Source organism: Caloenas nicobarica, chromosome Z (genome assembly GCF_036013445.1).
Source record: "Caloenas nicobarica isolate bCalNic1 chromosome Z, bCalNic1.hap1, whole genome shotgun sequence".
Classification (NCBI taxonomy): domain Eukaryota; kingdom Metazoa; phylum Chordata; class Aves; order Columbiformes; family Columbidae; genus Caloenas; species Caloenas nicobarica.
Window position 1 is genome coordinate 108349947 of NC_088284.1, and position 24749 is coordinate 108374695.

General features: G+C 50.9%; 2 protein-coding genes across 6 annotated transcripts in view; both read left to right on the forward strand.

Moving 5' to 3' along the window:
- The window catches only part of PDE4B (phosphodiesterase 4B), a 179069-nt gene extending 175995 nt beyond the window's left edge, over positions 1-3074 (forward strand). For all 5 annotated transcript variants that reach the window (XM_065655575.1, XM_065655576.1, XM_065655578.1 and 2 more), the window contains one exon: positions 978-3074. In XM_065655575.1, coding sequence (XP_065511647.1) covers positions 978-1343 — 366 coding nt within the window. In that variant the 3' untranslated portion in view covers positions 1344-3074. The remainder of the gene's footprint in view (positions 1-977) is intronic.
- A 5289-nt stretch (positions 3075-8363) lies between these two features.
- SGIP1 (SH3GL interacting endocytic adaptor 1) overlaps positions 8364-24749 on the forward strand; it is a 53984-nt gene continuing 37598 nt past the window's right edge. The window contains exons 1-2 of the mRNA XM_065656989.1: positions 8364-8368; positions 8682-8804. Coding sequence (XP_065513061.1) covers positions 8364-8368; positions 8682-8804 — 128 coding nt within the window. The remainder of the gene's footprint in view (positions 8369-8681; positions 8805-24749) is intronic.

Here is a 24749-nt window from a genome sequence, read left to right on the forward strand (position 1 = left end):
GGCGGAAGGACTGGCGGACTCGGCCGCAACCCTCACTCTTTCCACCGCTGGCACGTCACTCTGTGGATGGAGTTGGGCAGCGCTGGGAGCACTCACTGGTGCTTCCACATCAGTACTCTGGGGTAACGGCAGAGCTGCCATAAATCACACAATCACGGGATGGTTTGTGTTGCAGGGCCCTCCCCAGGTCCCCCAGTGCCCCCCTGCCATGGGCAGGGACATCTGCACCAGCTCAGGTTGCTCAGAGCCCCGTCCAGCCTGGCCTGGGATGTCTCCAGGGATGGTTCAGCCACCACCTCTCCGGCCAACCTGGGCCAGGCTCTCACCACCCTCAGGGCCAACAATTCCTTCCTCGTGTCCAGCCTGAATCTCCCTCCTTTAGTTTAAAACCGTCACCCCTTGTCCTATCAATAATAAAAAAATTATATATAATTTATAAATAAATAATAACAAATAAACGGTACTAAATGCAGCAGCCCTGTTTGCAGTCACCAGGAATCCTGTGTGAGAGAAGGCAAAGGTTCTCAGTGCTTTGGGCAGAGGCCGCGATCCTCCACAACGTCTCTGTGCACTAGCACTGGTGGGAGCCGCCCTCGGTGGGACGGTCCGTCGAAAGAGCGATGGCGTTGCCCTGACTTGTGCGGGGCAGGGCTTGGTCCTCTGGTCAGGAAGGGACATCCACCGGGATATTTAAACTATACACGCAGCCAGGGGTGGGAGCGGCGGCTCCATGGCTGAGTTTCCAGGTGGCTCCTGCTTTCAGTTAAACTTCATCCAAGGTTTGATTTTGGACAAGATGTCAACTTAGTCCAATGTTGTAGGTGCAGCTTTGCATATCTGATTGTTACGTCTGCAATTAAACTGTGCAACTTTGGGTATTTTGCTTATAAAAATCATGTATTAGCAGAATTTGAGCTTTTTAGAGACCTGTCTGCTCCCGGCCATTCGCTGAACATGCCTGTTCCTCTGTTCCTCAGGTGGGATTCATCGACTACATCGTCCACCCGCTCTGGGAGACGTGGGCTGACCTGGTGCAGCCTGACGCCCAGGACATCCTGGACACGCTGGAGGACAACAGGAACTGGTACCAGAGCATGATCCCTCAGAGCCCGTCCCCTCCGCTGGAGGAGCGCGGCCGGGACTGCCAGAGCCTCATGGAGAAGTTCCAGTTCGAACTGACGCTGGAGGAGGAGGATTCGGACGGGCCGGAGAAGGACGGCGAGAGCATCGGCTACTTCAGCAATACAAAGACACTCTGCGTGGCCGAGCCGGGGGAAGAGGATTCGCAGAGGGAGGCCAACATCGAAATTGTGACAGAAGATACATCTCCTGTGGACACATAATGTCCTGCTACCCGTGTGAGTGGATTTCCGACGCTTGACGAGCATGCAAGCAGCCTGGCGGACCTGCCTGCAGCCGGGGCTGCGGCCTGTGCCCGACATTGGCTGAAAGATCTTCCCAGCTACTTGAGAGTGGAGTCAGGGTGAGAGATCGTGTGCTGAATGATTGATTGCTCAGGAAATTACAGGTGATTTACGTTGTGGTTTAATTGAGCCTTGTCAGCTAAGCGCATGGTGTTGTCCTGGAGCTGGCTTGGGTCGTGACTGAAGAGTAAACGACACACAACTGAGAGATTTTATACTGTTAGTTTTGGAATTTATACCAGTTATTCTGATAGAAACTACTGATTAATAACTTTCCATGTAAAACCTGTCCACCTGACCACCTGTCTGCAGACCTGTGTGCCTTCTTTGTAAACACTTTCATGTCTTTTCCAGAGTCTCTTAATTCAATACACGGGGTTTAGTATAAAAAGCGACACAAAGTGTTTCAAAATTGACAGATACTTTTTTGATTCTTCCTGTTACAAGACGCAGTCTTCCTTTCTTTCATGGGCAATACCTGTCACTTTATTGCAGTTAATCACTTTTACAGACTAAACAGAAGGGAAACCCTCTGGTTTGTATCACTGCACCTTTAATCATCTCCTTAATACCCCGGGTGACCCGTTTAAAGTCACTTCATGCACCATCTCTGTTCGCTTGCTAGGAATAACAGTATTTTTTCCTCCACGGGGTTTGATTTTTGTCGTGCGCAGGCTGGAGGGTAGCTGGTTTCCGTGGCACAGCGCAGTACGTACATCTATAGGTCAGCAGTACGTCCATCTATAGGTCAGCAGTACGTATATCTATAGGTAAGCGTGATCAGGCAGCGTGAGGCACGTTCCCCCTCGGTGGAAGTTGCACACTCGGATATTTGTGGTTTTTTCTCGCCTATTGTTCACGTTTCCTATGTTTCGGTCCACCGTCCTCCTCCTGCACTGCCTCGAGCTCTAACACCTCCATTACTGTTTATAACAGTGTATTTATTACATAATGTATATACTGTAATGTTTTGTAAGTTATTAATTTATATGAATTAACATTGCCTGTCGGCGGCGATGTTAATTGTGTAGAAAACTCGGAATAAGAGTTGCCTTTTTTTCTTGTAACCTTTTTGTATTGCATAAAATACGAGAACCTGAACATAGCTGAAGAGACAGACGCAACCCAGGGCGGGCATTGGGGCGGCAGCCGCCCGGGGGGTTCGTCCTCATGGCGAGCAGGGGGGACGGGACCCCGGGGCAGCGGGCGAGCGGTTGGAAGTGCTGAAAACATAGAGGGGGGGAACAGAAAAATATAAACCCCCGTGAACGGGCCGGCTTTTAAATGTCACGTTCCAATTTCCGAACAACCCAATGTGAATTTCTATAACCAAAATGTGAACTGATGTAATAATTGTGCTGTGAAACTTCTTCTGACAAAGCTTGTCCGGCATCGTGAGCCGTGTCAATCTCAGTTTGTAAAATATGTTTCAAGCTTTTGGTCCAACTTGTGACTAACTAGTTAATGAAAATAGCACAGTTGTGCATGATCAATGGGTTTGTATGTCTGTTGAACACTGCATTGTTCCAGGTGGTTATTTTATTGTTTCCAAAAAGTTTCACACAATGTATGTTATAGTATTATATATTGTGTTCAGATGCATTCTTAAGAGATTTTTATATGAAGTGAATAAACGAAAGCATGACCCTGCCCGCGGCTCTTTGTGATGCTTCTTTTAACAGGCCGGTGTGTGCGGCATCTGGGGCGACGGTGGCGGCGCTCGGCTGGCACCGGGGGACCGTAGCGCTGAATGTCCCGAGCCCGGAACCCACCGGGCACGTGTTCCGAAGGGGAGGAGAAGGGCGAGTGCGGGCGGAGGGCACGGCCGCCCGGGCCGGCGAGACCTTCGCCTTCCTGCGCGGGGCCGGGGCCGGTGGCAGCGGCGACAGGAAGGCGACGCAGACAGGAAGGCGATGGCCGCGGCCTCTGCTTTCATGTCCCGGCCTGACCCAAAACAACTGGTTTTCCAGTAAAAAAAACATCCTGCCGGCATGCAGTGCGGGGACAGCCCCGTGCCCACCAGCCGCAACGCCTCCCGGGGTGTGTCGCGCAGCACCTCGCCGGGGTTTGAACCGCCAGTGAAAACTCTTCGGTGGTGCTAATACGGATTTATCTTTTCCAGTGAATTCACCCCAAAGCATCGTTCCCACGCACCTTTGCCGTGGCAGCTGTGCCCAGACTGTGCCCATGGCTCTGGGGATGCGCCCAGATGGGAAACGGGTTATCGGGAAAAACGTTTGCGGTTCTGAGTGGAGAAAGTGGCCGACTGGGACAGAGCAGAGAGCTGAAGCTGCAGGTGAACCACCAGCCCACCGGGGATGTTGCGCCCGGGTGCGGGGCTGCTGTGGGCACAGGGGGCTCTGCCCGGACCCCCCCGCCAGCCCTCGCTCACTTTATTTCTTTCCCTTCCCATGACCTAGTTCTGCCAGGCAGCTCCATCGCGGGTACATGCAAACGCGGTGGTGTTGCTCTGGCACTGAAATAACAACCTCCTTTCACTTCCCCTTCTCAGCAGCAGCAGAGAAACGCTCTGATGGCAGCCACGCTGCAAAGCCAACCCGAATCCCTTCTGTTTTCCTGCCATTTTTGGGGTGGGAAATCCCAGTCCAGGTGCTGGCCCGGTTTTCCTCCTTTCCTCTAGGGACAAGGACACGTCTTGGCTCAGCTTTACCGTCCTCGCGCCCAAAACTCCCGCTGGCCCCGAGCGCCCCGTGGGGTTTGCACGGTTTCCTTCGGCATCGGAAGCGCGTCCGCGTGCGGGCGGCGACTCGGCGCTTCCTCCTTGCTCGTTAGCGGCCGGGATGGACGGTGCTGATGGGTGATCCCCCCACAGGTGCTGCCTCCAGCGACCCCCCAGTAGGTCCCAGCTGCACCCAGGGGGGCTGGGAATCACCACTGCTCAGCTACCAGGGGAAAAACAGGTTGGGAGAGGAAACCTGCAGCAAAACAAGGTGCAGAAAGTGTGACTTTGGGGAGAGAGGGTGGCTCCCAGCTCTGCAACTGGGGCGTGCAACCAGGTGTGCAACTGCAGCGTGCAGTTGTGGTGTGCAGCCAGGTGTGAAACCAGGGGGTGCACGTAAAAGAGTGGAGATTCAGGCCAGACGTGAGGGAGAAATTGTTACCCCTGAGGGTGGTGAGAGCCTGGCCCAGGTTGGCCAGAGAGGTGGTGGCTGAACCATCCCTGGAGACATCCCAGGCCAGGCTGGACGGGGCTCTGAGCAACCTGAGCTGGTGCAGATGTCCCTGCCCATGGCAGGGGGGGCGCTGGGGGAGCCGGGAAGGGCCCTGCAACCCAAACCATCCTGTGATTCTATGATGCAGTTGTGCAGCTGGGCTTTGCTAGGCTGGCTCACTGGGGCCGGGTCCAGGAGGGGCTGACGCGCGTGCAGATTCTACCGTGTCCCTCCTTACTGCCGGTGCCACTGCTGGATGTCACCATCAGCCCCGACTTCAGCAGCAGCAGGCCGCAGCCATCCTCCAGGACATAGTTTTGCATTGAGGCCGCAGCGCTGGGTTTTGGGGCGATTTCCACCAGCTGTGAACCCGCTCGCGGGCGTCAATCCCGGGGACGAGTCGCCACTCGCTCTGTGCCGGGAGCGGAGCCGACGCTTCCCGGCAGTGCAGGGATAAGGGTCCCACGGAGCCCCCACCGCTGCCAGGAAACTTCTGACCCAGAGGTCGGCGTTGTTAATAGAAACCGTGATGCAAAGAAATAAAATAATAAACCAGCCCTGTTGCTTTTTCCCATGCTGCACAGACACTGCGCCTGCTCTCCTGGCTATGGGGCTGGTTTTCCATGTTCTTTTCCCCGCCTGGTCCATAGGATTAGGGGACAAGTGCAGGTGTCCCCACCTGCTGTCGGATGCGTGCCGGTGGCTGCAAACTGGTGCTGGTCCCTGCCATGGCCCGAGACCCTTAAGGTGTTCTCCACCAGCCGAAAAGAGTTGAAGGAATCTTGGTTTTCTTCCAAGGAAGTGCTTCAAGAACGCACGTTTCTCATCTGAATGATAACGCCTTCAGAAATGTGCTTTTATTGCAACAGCTGCTCAGTGCCTGGAAGCTGATGCTTCTGCTCGTGTTTTCCCCGCACCGAGGTTTGCTTCGTGTCTGTCACGTTCACATGGGGGATGTCCCATGTCCCTGAGCACCCCGTGGTCCCCGGCCCTGTGTCCCTCTCTGTGCCAGCCAGAGGGACAGAGCATTTCCCAGGTTACAATCCAACCGTAAGGATGTGCAAAATGCGGGAAATGTTTTGCTGTCTCTGGAGATTTAGGCATCACTGGCTTCAAGTTCACCTAAAAGTCCAACAGATGAAAAAAAAAAGAAATTAAAATCCGAAGTGCTGACAGTTTCGTAGTCAAAAACAGGAAGAAGCTGGGGGTTGGCGCAGAAAACACAGATTTTATCGAATCTGCGGCGCTGGAACGGAGCCCAAGGGCTCACGGCACCGGTGGCCTCCATGGAAAGGGAGGTGGGTGTCCCAGTTTGGCAGCGGGGACGTGGACTGGGATCCTCCCTGGGAAGGACAGGGCAGGCAGCTCAGCTGGTGCAACTGAAGATGCATTTAGGTGTTTTAGCTCTCCCGAACACCTCTTTTGGGGTGACGCAAGGAGCCCATCCGCAAGGTCTCCCTGTCCCCAAGGGCTCCCTGTCCCCAAGGGCTCCCTGTCCGTGCCCAAGGGTTCCCCATCTCTGAGGATTCCCCATCCCCAAGGGCTCCCATCCCCGAGGACATCACCGCCCCCGCTCTCGCTGTGAGGTTTCTGGGCTGTCAGAGGGTTATTCTGCCGTACCGGTCAAATGTTGTCACCACTTCTGTCATCACAGCACTGCACAGCTGCACAGCTGCCTGCACAACTGCACAGCTCCTGTCCTGTCTGCACAGCTGCATGTACAGCTCTACAGCCTCTGTCTTGCCTGCACAGCTGCATGCACAGCTGCACGGCCTCTGTTCTGCCTGCACAGCTGCCTGCACAACTGCACAGCTCCTGTCCTGCCTGCACAGCTGCATGTACAGCTGCACAGCTCCTGTCCTGTCTGCACAGCTGCCTGCACAGCTGCACAGCTCCTGTCCTGCCTGCACAGCTGCATGTACAGCTGCACAGCTCCTGTCCTGCCTGCACAGCTGTACAGCTCCACCTGCCGAGGCCCTGACCCACTGCACAGCCGGGATGTCACTGTGAGGGACAGAGCGGGGACACACGCAGTGGTGGCACAGGCAGCAGGGATTTGCACGGCTGGGACATGCACAGCAGGGACACGCACTTGGGGGCCAGCACAGCTGCGTTTATGCACAGCTGGAGCCCCAGGCAGCAGGAGCAGTTCATGGTGGGGCCTCAAAAATCTGGAGACATGCCCAGATGTGGTCCCACATAAGCTGGGCTGCGCACAGCTGGAGCGGTGCACAGCTGGGACCGTGTACTCCTGGAGAGGTGCATGGCAGTCCCCAGCACATCTGGAGCGGCTGGAGCCCCGCAGAGCTGGAGACTCAGCACAGCTGGTGCCTGAGCAGAGCCGGAACCATGCACAGCTGGATCCATACACAGCTGGAACCCTGCACAGCTGGATCTTTGTACAACAGGATCCATGCACAGCTGGAACCCTGCACAGCTGGTGGCAGTGGCCTCAGCCCCACCTTGGGGGTGTCTCTTCCAGGTTGCTGGTGTCTCTTCCAGGCCATGTTGCTGGCAGCTGGAGGACGCAATCACATGGAAGGTATTTATGGGTGCTCGACCAAACATGACGATGCCACCACATCAAAGGTGGGGAGTCGTGAGGCTGCAGGTCACACACCGCAGCAGCAATTTGACTCCCATTTGCCTTGAACTGGCTGTTCATCATCTCCCCACGACGCTGGAAACACCCTTGAAGGGTGGAGGAGACACCAGGAAGGTCTGGACACCCAGGGCTGGAGGAGCAGAGGAGGAGGGTTTCGCAGCAGAACGGTGGTAAGACTGTTTTCAGCACTAAAATTATTATTTTTTTCCATAACTTCATTCTTACCTGAGCTATCTCTGACCCACTTGTGCGGCAATTTTGGCTCCCACCTGCACCGGGTCCTGCTGGGCCCGTGTGGGTTCTGTTGGTTCAGCTCCTGCGAGGATACACGGAGCTTCCAGGGAGGTGGGTTTGCTCCTGCGGGGTCCAGGTTCTTGGGGTTTTGAAACTCTTTAATAAGCCATTGCGCCTAGAGGGAAAAACACATTTGAAGTATTGGTGGATTTGGACCAGTGCAAAAATTCCCTGTTTCTCGTCTAATGGAGCTTCCCATCCCAGCACTGGGGGTACCCGGGGTGTGACAAGTCCCCCCAAACTGGTGTCAGAGCAGAAACTGGGACCCAGGTGGTGCCTCTGGCTCATTTTATTTTGTTTTGTTGTGGATTACCAGTAATCATAGAATAGTTTTAGCTGGAAAAGACCCTGAAGATCATCGAATCCAACCATTAACCCACCACTGCCAAGTCCACCCCTACCCCATATCCCCAAGAACCTCATCTCCGTCTGTCCAGCCCCTCCAGGGATGGTGACTCCAGCACTGCCCCCATCTTGTTCTTTGATTTTTCCCCCCACCTTGCTAATTGATACTCTAATTAAGCTGAGCTTAAACTACAGGGAAGAGGGGAACAGCACAGCAGCTTGGAGCCGGCTTTTATTTTTTTCTCCTGTCTAATGAGGGAACAGTGTCCAAGCACATAAAGTTTATCTGAAATACTCACAGTGACGCTGTTCCTATAGATTTCATTTTATATTTGAAAGCCAGCGCCTGCTTCACCCCCGCCCTGCTGCTGAGCCCCGCTCTGCACCCTCGGGGTACTGTGTTTCAAGTGAAATTTGTGCCTTTTGGGGTGGAATTAGGTGAAATGGTGTTTTGGGGGCTCCTGGAGACACGCATGGGTCCCCCCATCTCTGCGATGGGGACACCGGCCACAACACGGGGCGATGGGGTGAGCCCCTGCCCGGGTTTGGGGGCACATGGGGGCCCATCCCCATCCTGGAGCGTGGTCAGGGCCGAACCCTCAGGGAGCAAACCCAAAACGGGCTTAATATTTATTGAAAATTGAGAACCAGGCATGTGGTGTGAACTGGGGCTGCAAAACCCCGTTCCCTGGGGGCTTTTTCCGTGCACCTGAATGCCTTCTTTCTGGAAAAAAAAAACAGAACGAAACAAACAAAACCCAAAACCACGAAACCGAAAAACCCCACAATACTCCCTCTGCTGTCTCTTTTCTGAACACTCGGGCGGTTTGTCCCTTTCAGGCCCCGAACTGGTGACAACCCGTGTGCGCGTGGGATGCTGCAGAGGGGCCAGGGCTGGGTTTGGGGCTCCGAGCAGCAGCTGCGCCTCATCCCCACCGGGGTGTGGTGCCGGGTGCTCGGCGGGTGAGCAACCCGATCAGCCCTTGATTAGCAGAGGTGGGGGCCAGGAGCTGCTCCTAGTCCTGGGGAGGTTGCTGGGAGGAAGAGGAGGCAGCAGGTGAAGGTGGGTTTTTGTTGCTGCTCCACCAGCAATGCTGGGAAATGGGGATTTCTGAGCTCGGCACTGATTTGCAGTGACTTGGAGCAGGAATCCCGGCAGGAGCAGCTCTCGGGGCGTACACGGGGCTCCCGTCCTGCCCTCACACCCCAGGGCGTAGCCGAATTCCCTCTGCTTACACCATCGCTATTAAATCTGGCAGCGCTGGCTCCGGCAGCATTAAATCTCTCCCAAACGTGCATGTCGTGCCTCGGCCCTGCCAGCTCGTCCAGGCGCCCGGCTGCTGCCAGGAAAAACGTGAGTTTTTGGGGACACGGAGCTGCCGGTTCCTGCGTGTGGGTGCCTGGCACCCCCACGTCCCGCTGGTGATGGAGGCGGCGGGTGACGCGAGGCGCCGTGTTTGGTTTTGGGAACGCTCCCTGTTTCCAGCCCTGCGCTGACTTGCGCTGTGGTTGTGGTCAGCGTGCGGTTTGCTCGCACCGAGGCCGGTTTGGGGTCCCGTGAGTGCTGCTGGGCCGGGTGCTTGGTGGGCTGCAGAGCAGCCTGCGGGGTGCTCCTCGGGGCTGTCTGTGGTTTCACGCCCCCCGGGGATGTTTCTTTGCTTGTTGGGGAGGGCAAGCGGCAGCACGTGGGGCAGAGCCGGGGGGTCCTGGGCACAGCGCGTCCGTGCTCCGGGTGAGCCCCCCCGTGCCAGGGCTTTGCTGCTCTCCCTGTCCAGAGGCGAGCTGAGTGCATCGAGTCCCTTTAAATGCATGATAAACACGTTTTCCCCAGTGCTGCTGTGAAACTCTCGAGTGGAGAGAAGGGAACGGAGCTGGTGAGGGGCTGGAGCACAAGGGTGACGGGAGCGGCTGAGGGAGCTGGGGGTTCAGCTGGAGAACAGGAGCTGAGGGGAGACCTTCTGATCTCTGACCTGCCTGAAAGGAGCTTGGAGCCGGGGGGGGTCGGGCTCTGCTCCCCAGGAACAAGCGCCAGGACCAGAGGAAACGGCCTCAAGTTGCGCCAGGGGAGGTTGAGGTTGGATCTGGGGAACAATTTCTTCCCCCAAGGGCTGTGGGGCATTGGAACAGGCTGCCCAGGGCAGTGCTGGAGTCACCATCCCTGGAGGGGCTGGACAGACGGACATGAGGTTCTCAGGGACGTGGGGCAGTGCCGGGGGTGGGTTAATGGTTGGACTTGATGATCTTGAGGGTCTTTTCCAATCAAAACAATTCTATAATTCTATGGAAGCAGGTCCCCATCTGCCCCCCTGCCTCTCTGAGGACGCGTCCCCAAAGCGAGGGCTCACTCTGCTGTCCCTCCTTGGAGCAGCTTGCTGGGATGGAAAGAGCCTGGCAGCGCTTTGTGCATGGGAAAACCTGGGCTGGATAGAGCAAAAAAATACTAAGAGAGCAGAAGGTAACAGGCTTTATTGTGGAGCAAGGAGCAGCTGCATCGTGGAAGGGGCCCCGTGCCCGGGGATGCGGGCGGGTGGTGGCAATGGGCTCCCTGGGGCGGGAAGGGACGAGCTGGGGGCTCCTGGCGCTGGTCCAGCCCTGCTCCCACTGGGGACTGTGGGTGCATGTGCAACGCTCCAGCCACGCAGAGCACGATGCAGGGTGGCCCAGCCCGGTGGCATCTGGAGCATTTTTCAGCTCAGCTTCAGAGGCAGAGGCATCTCCAGGAAGGCTGTGTAGCCCATTTGGTGCTGAGGACCCAAGTGATGGGCTGATCTGCCTCCATTCTTCCTGGGCGAGATGCTCCTGTGTCTCGCAGCCTCCTTCCCTGATACGGAGAAACATTTTAAACAAGAAATCTTGTAAAAATGTCACTTCAGTAGAGCCTGAATGGCAGCTATACAAGGGTTTGGGTTTGGTTTTAGCTGTTTTATGGAAAAGCACAAATATCCACATTCACAGTGAGACTCCTGAATCCCTGGAGTTATAACCTCTGACAAACATGCACCAACCTGCACAGGTGAAATTCATCTTATAGAGGAACAGGCAAACGGTGGAACTTTGTTGGAAAGTCCATTTTGCAGGTGACGGAGGAGAAATCCCGAGCACTGCATGGCGATGGGAGCTGTCAGTACTGAGGCTGCCGAGGGGGTCTGGCCTCATCTGCTGCATTTCCACCAGGACCAGATAAAGGGATGAGCTTATTTCTAGTCGAGGTTTAATTATGGTTTAGCGAAAGGGTTGTGAAGCCGCGTCCGCGGGATGTAAACAATCCACCGTCTGCCCGTTAATGCTGGGGGATTTGCCGGGGCCAGATCCTGCGAGGGGAAGAGGTTGGCGGATCGGAGCTTTATTTAGCAAATCCCCATCCGTCTGTCTGTCCGTCTGCCCCGCGCTCCTTGCCTGTCCCGGGGCCACCATGTCCCCGGCCGGGGGACAAGCCGGGCTCCTCCGTGGCGCCTGTCACATGTACCTGAAGCATGACTCTGCTCTGAGATGAGTAATGCTCTCCGGTGACTCATTTTCTGCCTTATTTTTTTTCTTTAAGCCATTGACTTCGTCTGTCTGTGTTTACTTGCAGCCTCCTAACGCATATCCTTCAGGAGCCACCCGATATTTCCAGCGCTTTTGCTGAGAAATGTCCATGTGTCGGGTGGTGTGTTTGGAAATTGTTCGGAAATCCACGAATACCGATTTTTTTCCCTTGAAATGGGTGGGTTTTGCTGGCACGCTGCCCTCCCCGGGTGTGCTCCAGCCCCGACCCGGCTCTCCTTGTGCCTCCCGGCTTTGGGAAGAGCCGGTTTGTGGTGTCGTTAGTGCCAGGTTAATTTTGCCCTCGGGAAGATGAGCTTCGATCTTGCCACATGGTAAGAATTATTTCATAAGGTCAAGCCATCCCGCAGAGCCGACCGAGGCTGGAGCTGCGCTGTGGTCACAACAACCCATGAGTTCCCCACCTGTGCTAACACCATGTTTTGGTGCAACGTGGAGGCTGCCAGAACTTGGCACAAAAATGAAGGAATTTGTTGAAAAGACCTTCTTTAGCCATTGCCCAGCTTGCGCGGCAGGTTTGGAGTGGAAGGTCCAGCTCTTCTCACTCCTTTTTTTTTTTTTTTAAAGGAATGTGAGCCCTGCCAGGAGCATCGCGAGCACCGTACGTGGGATTGTGGAGCCGCTGGGATGCGGGACGGCTCCAGCATCCCGCCCTGCCATGCGATTGAACATATGAATTCCAGAATAAAAGTGTTATTTTGGTGCAGCGGGGAGGCACTTGGATGCAGCAGGTGCGCACCCATCACCTGGGTGTCCTGCCAAGGGTGCCAGCCCGGTTCCTGGGGGCGCTTTGGGGCGCAGCCGAGCGATGCTCAGCACCTTGCGCTCGCCGTGGGGTTACACACGGATTTCCCGAAGATGCCAGGCGCATTCCCCACCACCCGCTGCTGAAAGTGCAGGTCACAGGAGATCCTTGAGGGGATTAAACAAACCATCTGTTAAATAATCCCATTCCTGTGCCTGAGTGTACTGGGGCGTTTCTCCTTGGCTGGGATGGCTGAGGGCTGTGGCTGGGGATGCTCTGGGGACACTTGGTGCTGCAGCTGATGGTGTGGTGGGAAAGCTCATGTCCCCACTGGTGTAACCAAACTGTTGGAGATGCCTGGCTTTGGGATTTTTTTTTAAATGGGAAAAATGAGATTTTTGTTGTTGTTGTTGTTGTTTAATGGGGAAATTGAGATTTTTTTAAATGGGAAAAATGGAATTTATATATTTTTTTTTTTTAAAAAATGGGGTTTTTTTAAATGAGGAAAAATGATGCAAGTATCGCTCTCCCTGCTTGTGAGCAGAAATGCATGTGGCTGCCTGGGGTGGGTCCTAAAGACGATGATGCAGGGTGAGCAGTAGCAGTTGAGTTTCTGTCACAGATACAAGGTCAGGCTGAAAAGCCAGATTTGCGAGTGCCAAAACGGGCCGGTTCTGCTCCAAACGCTGCCGTGGAGCCCGGTGGGGAGCAGAGCTGGGGGAGGCAGCTCCTCCATGATGCAGGTTGGTGCTGATGGCTGTAATCCCTGTCTTTGCTGATCTGCGGCGGTGGCCCTGGGGACAGACCCACGTGTGTCCCCAGGATGGGGCTCTCCCCACGTCCTTTGCAGCGGTGGGGGCTGGTTTGGCTGAGCACACCAGGGGTTACTTCAGTGCAAGTCTAAGGGGGTTTAAAGCATCTTTCTGGCCAGGAAAAAAAAAAAAAAAAATATATATATATATAACATAATATAACCAAACATTTGGAGCTGGTTAAAGCCAATGTTCCAGAGCCAATTTAATATCTTGTATATTTACTGGGCTGATCCTGGCAGTGTCCTACGCCCCTCCGATGCTGACATTGCTTGTCACCTCCAGCCGAACTCCCCCTGCCCTTACAGCGGTTCTGGGAAGTGGTTTTGCGGCTGGCAAGGGTTGCGCGTCCTCGGGGGGGACGCTGTGGCGGGGGGGACGCGGCAGCTTCTGGGGCAGGCTGGCAGCATCCGCGGGTGGCAGCGGTGACACCAGTGCCCATCACTGCTGCTGGCTCTGGTGACGGGAGATGGGGGTGACGGGGTGTCCCCCCGGCTGGGGGTGTCCCCCCGGGCAGGGGCTGTCCCAGGCAGGGGCTGGGGCTCAGCTCCTGCAGCCCCCCCGCCTCTCCAGCCTCTTTTGTTCCACGCTCCGGTGATGCTTCAGCTGCTCTTCACATGGAATTAAATTCCCCGGCGCTCTTGCAGAGGCAGTCAGGGAGAAAGATTTTTTTTTTTTTCTTTTTTCCACCCCCCGCCCCATCATCCTTTCTGGGGCTAATTGCTGGCGATGTGACGTCAGCCCGATGGGTTTCACCCTCGAATGGCTGCGGGAGAGGTGAGGGGGGGCCCTGCACCCCCCGATGTGCACCCCAGCTCCCGGCCCTCCTGCTCGCCGAAGCTCACACTGAGCTCCGCTGCCTTTTCCAGGCTGGATTTCTTTCTTTTTTTTTTTTTTTTTTTTTTTTTAACCCCTTTCCCAGCCGTTCTCCCCGCACGCTCTTAATCTGACAGCGCCCGGTAATTAATCTGCCGCTGCGATACGATTAGAGGGAGGGGAAGTGCGTCACGGGTTACGGCGCGGGGTTATGCTTTTGGTGAAAGTGGAGGGGGGACGAAAATTAAAAAAAAAAAAAAAAAATAAAAAAAAAGATGGGAAATAGGTTGGTGTGTTCCCCGGGGGGGTTGTGTCGGGAGCGAGCACGCGTGTGACGAGGCGCAGGGTGGGAGGGAGCGGCTGCGCCGAGCGGCTCGTCCTCCCTTTCTCTCAGCATCCTCCGGTGATCGGGAGGTGATACAGGCACAGCAGCATTCATGGCCTGCCCGTAGCCACAGCGCTTATCTCTTATCTCCTTTTTATCCTGGCAGCTGAGCAACCCGGGGATCGGAGGCGTTTGAAGGGTTTATGTGAAGCGGCTGGTTACTGGGATCGTATTCTCCTGGATTTTTTCAGGCTCCTTGGAAACTGAGGAATGCAATTCTGCCACCATGATGGAAGGTAGGTGACGGGCTGAGCGTGTCTTTCGGGATCGCTGGAGTTTTTAAGAAGCAATGGTGGAGGAAGGAGGACACGCTGAACCTGCTGTGTGTGAATCCCTTTAAAAAAATAATAATAATAAAAATAAAATCCTCCCCTCCCCCTAATCTCCATCAAACCGAAGGACCCTGCCCGCTGCCAGCGAGCTGGCGGATGGTGATATAATATCCAGCCCCTCAGATTATTTGCAATTCCAGCCCTGTGTGGGCAGTTTGGGGGATGCAAACGCCCGGTGAAGCAGACAGGGAGAGGGACCCCGGGCTGGGATGGGCTGCTCAGCATTAAAATCTTTCAAGCATTATTTTTCCTCTGCTGGGAAACCCACTTTCTCAGCCTGACGTGATGCCCAGAGGATGCATTTAAGCGTTTTCTGCAGGCACAGCCCGATGACAGATGGGATTCTGTACAGACGAGCATCTTTTCAGTGGGAAACGGGGATATTTGAATTTAAGGTAATTTTTGCCATGTCGTGTCGCTGTTAGGGAGATGCAGGCTCTGAGGATGAGGAGGGGGAATGAAAAAGGAAAGGAGAAGGAAATATGGGCTCCAGGCACAAGCTACTTCAGGCACCGTTGTGCGACTGTGCGTCTGCTCGGGTGTGGGAAAAGCCCCTGGGCATTTCTTAAAGACATTGTAACCTGTGTCATTTGTCTCAGCCATATGTAAAGCTATTTTTTTTTTTTATAATGCTTTCTGGAGTCAGATGCAGGGAAAGGAAGACTTTTAATTTTTTTTTTTTTTTTTTTTTTTTTTTTAGGCAGAATAGGTGTTTCAGGGCCAACGAGATCAAAATATTCTGGGTTTGTGTTTGTTTTTTCGTTTGTTTTTAATGGCCCGTTGGCCGAGGCGGAAGGAGCCGCATCCAGCGCTGCCAGCACGTTAAGCAGGCAGCTGCCCGGCCTTCCCGAGATGACGGGCAGAAATTGGTGTGTCCCTGGAAATCACGGTCGGTTACTCCGTCCAAATTAACCCAGAAAGACGTCAGGCTCCGTTTCACCAAGACTTCTTGTATTACCTTAGAATATTTGCCTAACCTTGGCAATTTGGGGTGCTGTAATGGCCATGTGTGAACACGCAGGAATTGCTGCTAGCTATTTTTTTTTTTTTATTCCATGGTATTAAGGGAATTATTATTCTTATTGTCCTTTGATATGAGGAAATGCCTTCAACGTCTTTAATACTGAGATTTTAATTTTAGACCATGACATCAAAGTCATCCCCCCATGCTCACATACATGACACATGGAGAACCAGGCACACAAGAATGGGTAATTTTCGGCAAGATGTCATTAACAACGCGGTTTCTCTCGAAAGTGCCTGCGTTTGTGGAGGAATTAATGCAGATAAATTGAAATTGGCCTGCGGTAATTCTTGCTTTGGGTTATTTAACTAGTTTTGTGGATTGTTGTCAGGCTCTGACAGAGGTGGAATTTTCTTTTGTGAACCAGTCTTGCATTGGGGGGGGAAAAAAAATACCAGCCATAAAAATTTTTCCCTTTCTGTGACTTATTAAACTGCTCAACATGTTGCTCCCCAACTAGGTAATGCATACAGGAACCTGGAATGGGAAGGAGAAAATAACATTAGAAGAAATAATTACTGCTTTTGATGAATTTTTAAACAGTTGGAAACTGGCTCTGTTTGTGGAAGAGTGAAACTTTTGTCGCCAATATCCTGCTAAAACATTGACACCTTGCAGAGACGCTTTATTTCAATTCAAGGATGCTTTCAAATGTGCTTAGCTTGATTTACTCTGAAACTTTTAACTCTGCACAGAATACCTGTAGTTCCCTGCTGTAAACATATTGAAGCGGTTTTTTTATTATTATTATTATTATTATTATTATTATTATTATTATTATTATTATTATTATTATTATTATTATTATTATTATTTAAATGGCTTGCAGTATGTCTCACCAGAGTGTTGGACCCTGCTGGAAACTGTGGGTGAAGCTGGGGAGGACCTGGGCTGTGTCCACCCGGCACTCCCGGTGTGTGGAACACGGGACCACCCAACTCATCTGATGTCTTTTTGGATCCTTTTCTTTGGAAAGAAGAGAATTTACGTCCTTGGGAATGATACAGGATGTGCAATTTGTACTAATTTGTTCTGTATATGGAATATTTTCTCACTGCCCTGGTAGATGGGGAGAAGTAGTACATATTTTTTGCTATATGCTTAAAAATCACAATGATATCTAAAAAAAAAAACTAAGTGTGGACACTGTCTCAAGAAACCAGTACTTGGGAGGAGACCTGGACATGTGCCATGTGGAAAGGGCTGTGGGGCATTGGAACAGGCTGCCCAGGGCAGTGCTGGAGTCACCATCCCTGGAGGGGTTGAACAGATGGTAGATGAGGTTCTCAGGGACATGGGGTAGAGGTGGACTTGGCAGCGTTGGGTTAATGGTTGGACTTGGTGATCTTAAAGGTCTTTTCCAACCAAAAAAATTCCATGATTCTGTGTTTCAACCACCAGAAGTAGACGGTTGGCCACCAGAAGTAGACGGTTGGCCACCAGAAGTAGACGGTTGGCCACCAGAAGTAGACTGTCCGCCAACTCTGTAGTATGGTGAGGTGCAGCATTGCTGTTGGCTTGGTGTGTTGGGGATGGTTTTGCTATACTTGGCCTCACTCGGGTGGAAAGTAGATGTTGGGTGTCGCTAACTCCCTCCTCAGCTTTGAATTGACAAAAATAACTTGCAGCAAATCTATATTGTGTGTCAGCATGAGATGTGGGACCCAAAACACTGCTGGGAAGGTCCCACCACATGCTGGAAAGGTCTCTGCATGTGTCACTGTAGATGTGAGAGGTATTTAGATCTGCCCTTTGGTTGTTCAATAACTCACCAGTACTCAGAAGAGCACTGGCCATGTTGTTCAAGTAAACATCCGTGTGCAAGAACCAGTTTATCTCCTTTTTTTTCTTAATCCATCTGTTGCATCTCCAATGTACTGATGGTATCTTATGCTGCTTAATTAAGTTTTGAAATTGCTGCTGCAATGTGTCACTCACGCCAGAAGCTCTGTGATGTTTGGAGAGATTAGACAACCATGTGGTTGATGGTAGCAGCTGTGGTCATACTGGAGAAGGTCATTTCTTCTTCCATGGGAGACAGGACCTGTGTTTCTCCAGAGCCCAAACCAGACAGATGCTGGGGAGAAGTTTTCTTGGAGTGGACATTTCCCTGTACCTCTCCAGGCTCTTTTTGCACCTGTTTTTTGGGGAGTTTGGTCACTCTGGGAACTCTCATGGAAAACCGGTCACATCCAAAATGGCAAGAACTTTCTTGCATCATCTTCGAGCAATGGTTGTCTCCAGGCCTGATGTTTTCATCGTGCCGAACGGATAGTACTGGGACCAGAGGCACGTAATGGCACAGCAAAAAAGTGTTTTTCTTGATTAGGCAAGAAAATTGGCTTTATTATATTTTAGATAGTCTTGTTTCAGTAAATGGTGTATTTAAATGTGCTTTTTTGGCTGTGTGACTTGGCAAGGAAATCAGCTGGTAGAAACATTTGTTCTTTTCTTAGAGAAAGCCAATAATGGGGTTGGGGCAATTAACATAAATTCAGGCATGGATAGCAAAACCACCCCAGAAAACACATGAGGACCATAACATCAAATTAGGACCCCTATTTTCTACTATGTCACTGGAGCAGTGACCCAGGAGAGGCTCAGGACTTACAGGAGCATCTCCAGCGGCTGAAGCAAAATCCAAACAGGGTTGTGGTTTATTTTTGGTAGAAAGGATACAAAATATGGTAAAATTCAATGATTGCATGTGCTGCAAATCAACAAAATGCCCCCTTGGAGCAGGTCCCAGTTTAAATCGCGCCCTTGGGCATCTCAAACCGGTGCTCAAACTCAACAATTTGTGTTTCTCTGCCCAGACAGAAACTTTCTACGTGATTCATTGGCCTCATCCAAATTTTAAAGACACTCTAGGAAAAAAAATTACAGGTTAAATCAGTTGTCTGCTCTTCTTGAACCTCCATCACGGTGTCTTAAGTGGGAAAACATGGTTGTGTGTAGAAATACCCTTCCCTCCATGCGGGCGTCGAGGCTGCGAAGCTGCAGGTGGTATAAAACGTGATTTATCCATCGCTTGTGCCGGGGACCCCGACCCGCTGCTGGGAGGGAGAAGCGGGAAGGAGGGGAAGGCAGAGCTGGGCCCCAAAACGGCAGCCTTAAGCTATTTTCATGCCCAAAATTCGATGTATTAGAGACTTTCACTAAAGATCCTTCTGCCTTTGGGAAGTCAATGGGGATGCGATGCTGGCAAAGCTCGCACGTGGCAGGATTCACGTTTTCTGTGGTGGCCAATATAGCCCCCTATTTTCTTTTTTTTTTTTTTTTTTTAACTTTAGGACCGTGTGTTTGAGTTACTGCGGGTTCAGTAGGAAAACGGCAAACACCTGAGCGTGCAGCGTGTTTGTGAGCGAGCAGGTCGCTCACGTGCGATGCAGCAGGACGAAGCGCAGCCCTGTTTGCCTCGCCAGCTATTGAACGGCTGCGGCTGTTTGTTTTTTAATAGAAATTCAGTTGCAGGCTGCTGTTTCTGGGGGCTTTTGAAGGTTTTTTCGCTTCATCTGTGTGAATGGAAGAGGAGTAAGACTCGCAGTGGTTACAGCTGCTGCTAGTTTGGTTTGGTTTTGTTTAATTTTTCCACTTACAGCCTCACAGAATGATTTGTTTTGATTTTTCACTTTAGTTTCAGGTGTGTTATAATTTTATAGATGCTCACCAGGCAGCTGCCAGTGATTTTTTGGGGGGGCTTTTCTTTGGGATCAGCCATGGAATTCCTACCCTGTCGTCCTCCCCAACGTCCTCCCTGCACAGCAGCGGGAAGGGGAAATCCCCACCGTGTCCCTATTTACACTGGATTAGTGTTGTCTGTGATAATATTGTTTGAAGGCAGTGAGGTATCAGGACCAGAACATCCTACTTTGCAGCCTGTATTATCTGGGAGCCATTCTTGACCCATCCCTGACTTCGACGCATCCTTCTTTACATTTAATTTTTTTTTTTAAGAAGAATTATCGAGGGGGAAAAAAATTCTCTTAAATTCTCCACCTACTTAGTACAGGGAATTTAAAACATCAACTTGAGATTAATGTCATAATGCGTAGGATGTGTGGAAATAATCTTGCAGGGAGATTTGGGATGGTTGATCTGAGGAGGACGGGAGGAGCAGGGATGTCCTCATCACCCAGCTGGAGGATTTCGTACAACCCCACAGATAAATTGCTTTTCTAAAGTTGGATCTACAGAAATAATTAAAGGTAGACCTTGTTTTTAGAGTCAATTAGTAATAAGTTGGTGTCAGGCTTTTAAATGCATGTGTGTGTATATCAGTGGGCGTTTGATTTGTGCTTCCCTTAAAATATATATGTATATAAACCATATCAAAATAATCCCTAAAGAGCTGCACCCCCTCCCTGGGCCCAGGCTTGGGGCGGTCGGTGGATGGGTGCAGATCCAGCTTCTCAGGGGCTGTTTTATTGATTTGTTGTTACCGGGAGCAGCATGATGAAAAATAACTTTCCCTGAGTATTTTGCTGCCAACAGACAAATTTAAAAAATGCAATGTTGCTGGAAACAGTCTTACAGGGACCTCGTCACTGGTGGGGTTTGCTTGGAGCTGGTGGCGTTGGTAAACATGCCTGATAATGAGCACATCTGGGGCACTTTTAGGTCACTTCAAAACGTCAAAGGACTTAATTTTTTTTTTTTTTGAGTTTTGCAATGGTTTGGCATGATTTTGGTGTTAGTGTGGAAGATGCAAAAGAAGCCTGTGTAAGTTATTAATGATAAGGTCATTTATGCTTCATGTTACCTGGCTCCTGTCACCTGGGGACCTCGAGCTCTGTCACACCGTGTGGTTCCTGTGCAGGGACACCGATGGGTGGAAGAAGCTCTGTTGGTTTTGTTAAATGATCCCTGGAAATGAAACCTTTCCATGGGCCGGGTGTCCAGCTCCTATTTTTATTATAGTTGTGCTATTGCCATGATTAACTGTGTCTTTAAAATTGAGGTATTAATTTGACAGCAGACTGTGGGAGGAACAGGATGGTTAGAGGAACTGGAAAGAAGTGTCTGGTCATGCTTCATTTTGGGCATAAATCTACTTCATATGCAAATGTGAATATTGTAATTTTTTTTTTTTTTTTTTAAATTACCAAATCGAGAGCAAACGATGCTTTTCTGTGGAGTTGTACGCTGTCCCCAGGGAAGCGGCTCCTGTGTGACGCAGGTGACAAACCCACCCTGCCAGCCTGGCTGTCCTCTTCTGCACCTGGGACACCGGGATGGGAGTTTGGGGGTCATGGGGGTGTTGGCTGCAGCAAAGTGGCCTTGGTGGCCAAGTCACGGAAGGATGTTTCTAAGTGTCAGGCCTAGGCGAGGATTTTGGTGGGTTTTAATAAGTCTTTGCTTTCTGCATAGACAATATGACTGCAAAGTTGATGCGCTTTTCATAGAAAATTGTCAGAATAATTGCTGGGAGTCTGCGGTGTGTGTGGAGTCAGTGGGGTTTTAAGGGGACGCCTCTCAAAACAGGGCTGGGAGCATCGTTGTCTGCCTTTCCTGTTACACCAAAAACCTAAAATCCCCTAAAAATAGAAATCCTCATGTTGTTTGGGAGGAAGAGCCTGTCCTGGACAGCTTCTTAAATAGCACAGCAACCTTTAGAAATGCATCTGGGGTTTTTGTGCGCGTGCCAGCTGTGGATGAAAGCCACAACTGTATCCAGATTTAATTTACTGACAATATTGGTGGGGACCTTTGTGTCCCGTGTCCCTCGGTTGCTGTACACCCGGGGTCTCTGAAAACTGATATTAAAAAAAATCTACTCTCTGGGGAGGACAGACAGTGAGCAATGCCTGCAGCCGCTTCACTGGGGTTGGTAGATAACCCATGAGCAACAATTTGCATCCTCCTGATGCTAAATAGTCCTGAAATGCTCAGCTTCGTTGCAGAAGAAAAATGAATTGACGTCCTGTGTTGAGATGCATCCTGCTGATGCTGCCCTTTGCTTTTGGGATGCCTGGAGCTGCTGGACTGGTCCCCGAGCTTTGCTTTGCAGTGATGCTGATTTTTTTTGCACTGTGTCTTGCCACAGGGAGAGGTCAGACCTATATTTATATGGAATATAAATTTTTTTAATACGTATTCCATATATGTATTTATATGGAATATATAATATATGGGCTATAAATGTATTTTCACATCTTGGGATGTATTGCTGCACACTGGGGCTGCAGTTAAGGGCTGGAGTCTCGTCCCTGTGCTGTAGATGCATAACTTATTTGAACTGAACTGTGCCTGCAAAGCAAAGGGTCAGTCTGATGCCCAGACACAGGTTTTATCTCCAGGTATATTTAAATAAGCTGGTGTGTGCTCCTTCGTCACGCTGAGCAGGGATTTTGGCTTGAGGGCTGTGCCATTTCCCGGCCCTTTGAAGTCCTGACTCGGACCACCATGATGAATATTTGGGTGGTTTGCAAAGGGAAGAAGGTGCAGAGCAAAGGGAGGAGAAAGACGTAAGGGTCCTGGGAGCCCGAATGCCTCTCGGTACCCAGGGACGGGCGCTCGGTGCTCCGGGGCAGGAAGGACACATCTGTCAGCCCCCACGAACCCAGAGGTGGCCACTTGGCCATGGGACTTTCTCTGATTTCTTCTTCACACCTAGTAGCTGGAATAAGATGTGTATTTTTAGAAAGGTGTTGGATGTTAATTTTAAGAGTCCCTAGCCAGAGTTCAGCATGACCTCTTCAGAGGTTTAATTACCCTCATGGTTGAAAACGTGACTGTATTTCTGAAAGCTCTTGTTCTCCTTGATGGTGGTGACCAAGAGCATCGTCGCTGGACCTCCCCAGTGAAAGGTGGTGCGAACCACATCCCAAAATTGCATTATTCACAATGCTCAGCAGCCTGGGACCTTGAGCCAGGAGCAACCACTCCCACTGTAGGAGAAAATGATCCCAGAGCAGTCACTTGCAACGTTTTATTTTATTCAGACTTACTTGTGATCTTGTTTTTAGGCTCTCAAACACTGTTAGTCCTTCAGCGCCTTCCAATTGAAATTTCTGATAAGGAGCAAACTTCTCAGCATTCGTTTTTTAAAAAACCAAAGAAACAAACCCACAACTGTTGTTCCTCACTTTTTCTTTTCAAGTCTGTCCTTTCCTGGAAGCCACAGGCAAGACACCAACAACGTTCTGCTCTGGCAGAGCGCGACAGAAGTGGCAGTGAGGACACCATCCCTTTTTCTAAGAGGGAGAAACTGTTGTAAGCATGTGTAAGATTGTAATACGTGTCTGTGGGACTTTGCTAACTAGAAAATTTTTTTTTTTCAGTCCCTTGGAAGCCAAATAGGGTCAAGACCTTTAATGCCTGGGTAGCTTGTTATCAAATATGCTTTTGTTTCCACCTCATATGGCAAAGCTAAATACAGTGGTTTAGGGGCAGTTTGCCCTGGAAACTATTAGTTTACTGGGATGAAATATATATATATATATATATATATATATATATGTATAGTGAGTGAGAGAAATATATATAAGTATAGTGAGACCATGCAGAGCTGGGTGTGCAGGCAGCACTGCGTGTCTCCTGAAGGGGCAACAATTGTTTGGTTTAAAAATGACTTTTAATGTATTTTGAGGTAGCAAAGCAAGTAAGCTCCCATGGGTGACTCCCCCAGCCTTTTTGAAGGGGTTTTCCAGCAAATTTTCAGAAAAGTACATTTCCTGACTGGTTAAAACACAGACTTTTCTTGTGTGGGGAGATCACTAAGTCTGGTCCTTACTCTGGTGAGCAGCTGGTTTCTAAACCCCCCACCAGCCAAATATCAACCAAAATTATCATCATCAAAAGAATCTTCAATTCTAGGTAACCCTTCCCATTTGAAACCAAGGTTTGTTCACAGGTCAGATGTCCATTGCACGGGGGATTTGTGTTCTGCTGGGAAGCCCAACTGTCCCTTGGCCCCATCTCCAAGGGGCCAGTGGTGGTCCCTTCCCTGAGCCAAGAGTGGTGGTTTCCATCAGTGGGACTTGGGACAAAACCCACCGTACCTGCTGCTGTTAAAGCCCAGGAGATGCTCCTGCTCCCTGAGCTGTTGCCATGGCACCTTCCTTCTTCATCCGAGTGTCAATGTGCAGTGGTGCTTGTCGATTTGAAGCAAAATACTCTGATCTGGCCCCGGGATGTGTAGATGTGGCACTCAGGGACATGGTTTAGTGGTGGACTTGACGGTGTCAGGTTTGTGGTTAGACTTGATGATCCTAAAGGTCTTTTCCAACCTAAATGATTGTATGAGTCTCTTTGGAAAGAAGTTCTGGGTTGGGTTTTTTTGCCATTTGTGTTTGTTTGTTTGGGTTTTTTTGGGTTTTGGTTTTTTTGGTGGGGGGGTATAAGATGAGGTGAGCTATAATAAATGGGTTTTTTTGGTTAAATGGGTAAGAGCGCCTTCACTGTGTGCATTCTGGGAGCTGTGGTCCTGGAGGATGTCCCTGTGCTGTGAAGGGTGGGACATCTCGGCTGGTGGAGCAAAGTGCCGGAGCAGACCCATAGCAGTGAACGACAGCACTTGCTGGGGACAGGGAGCTGGAGAGTGTGTTGTCAGGAAACGCAGAATAGTGTAATATTTTTTTTCCTGCCAGACAAAGGAAACCTTGAGCTTTGAAGGCAAAAAAAAAAAAAAAAATGAACAACAAGTCAACTTGAAATAAAGAGCAGGGTTTAGAATTGTTTCCTCAAGAGGATAAGAAAGTTGTTATTAACTGAGAAGACAGACATTTTGGTAAAAAGACCTGACATGCATTTATTTATGTCACTTTGCACAGAGGATGGGAGGTTAATTCCAGAAATAAATACCCTCGACAAGGGGGCAGATCGAGGGAGACCACGGCAGAGCAAATGCAAAGCTATTTTCTGTGCCAGGAGCCTGGCAAAGCCCCTCACCTGGGCTGGGGACCGGGGCGAGACTGGGAAATACAAACGCTGCTGGTTAAAGCATGAACCTTTACTAAAACCGAGTCTACTGCGATAGCCGGGATGCACCATTTTGAATTAGGAAAGACACCAGGTAGCCCGGCTGCTGTTTGCTGATGGTCCGTCCTCTCTTCTCCAGAGTCAGGTCTGCAATTAGACTTGTAAATGAAGGCAGTTAAAATATTAATGACTGTACGGAGGCAGGATGTGAGGGCTCAGTTCCTCGCTGCGTTATTAAGCTTGCTGAAGGGCTGATAACGAGCTTTAATGCAAAGGTCGGTTTAGCTAAGGCATTGGAAATGTTATGAAGATGTATACTAATTTAA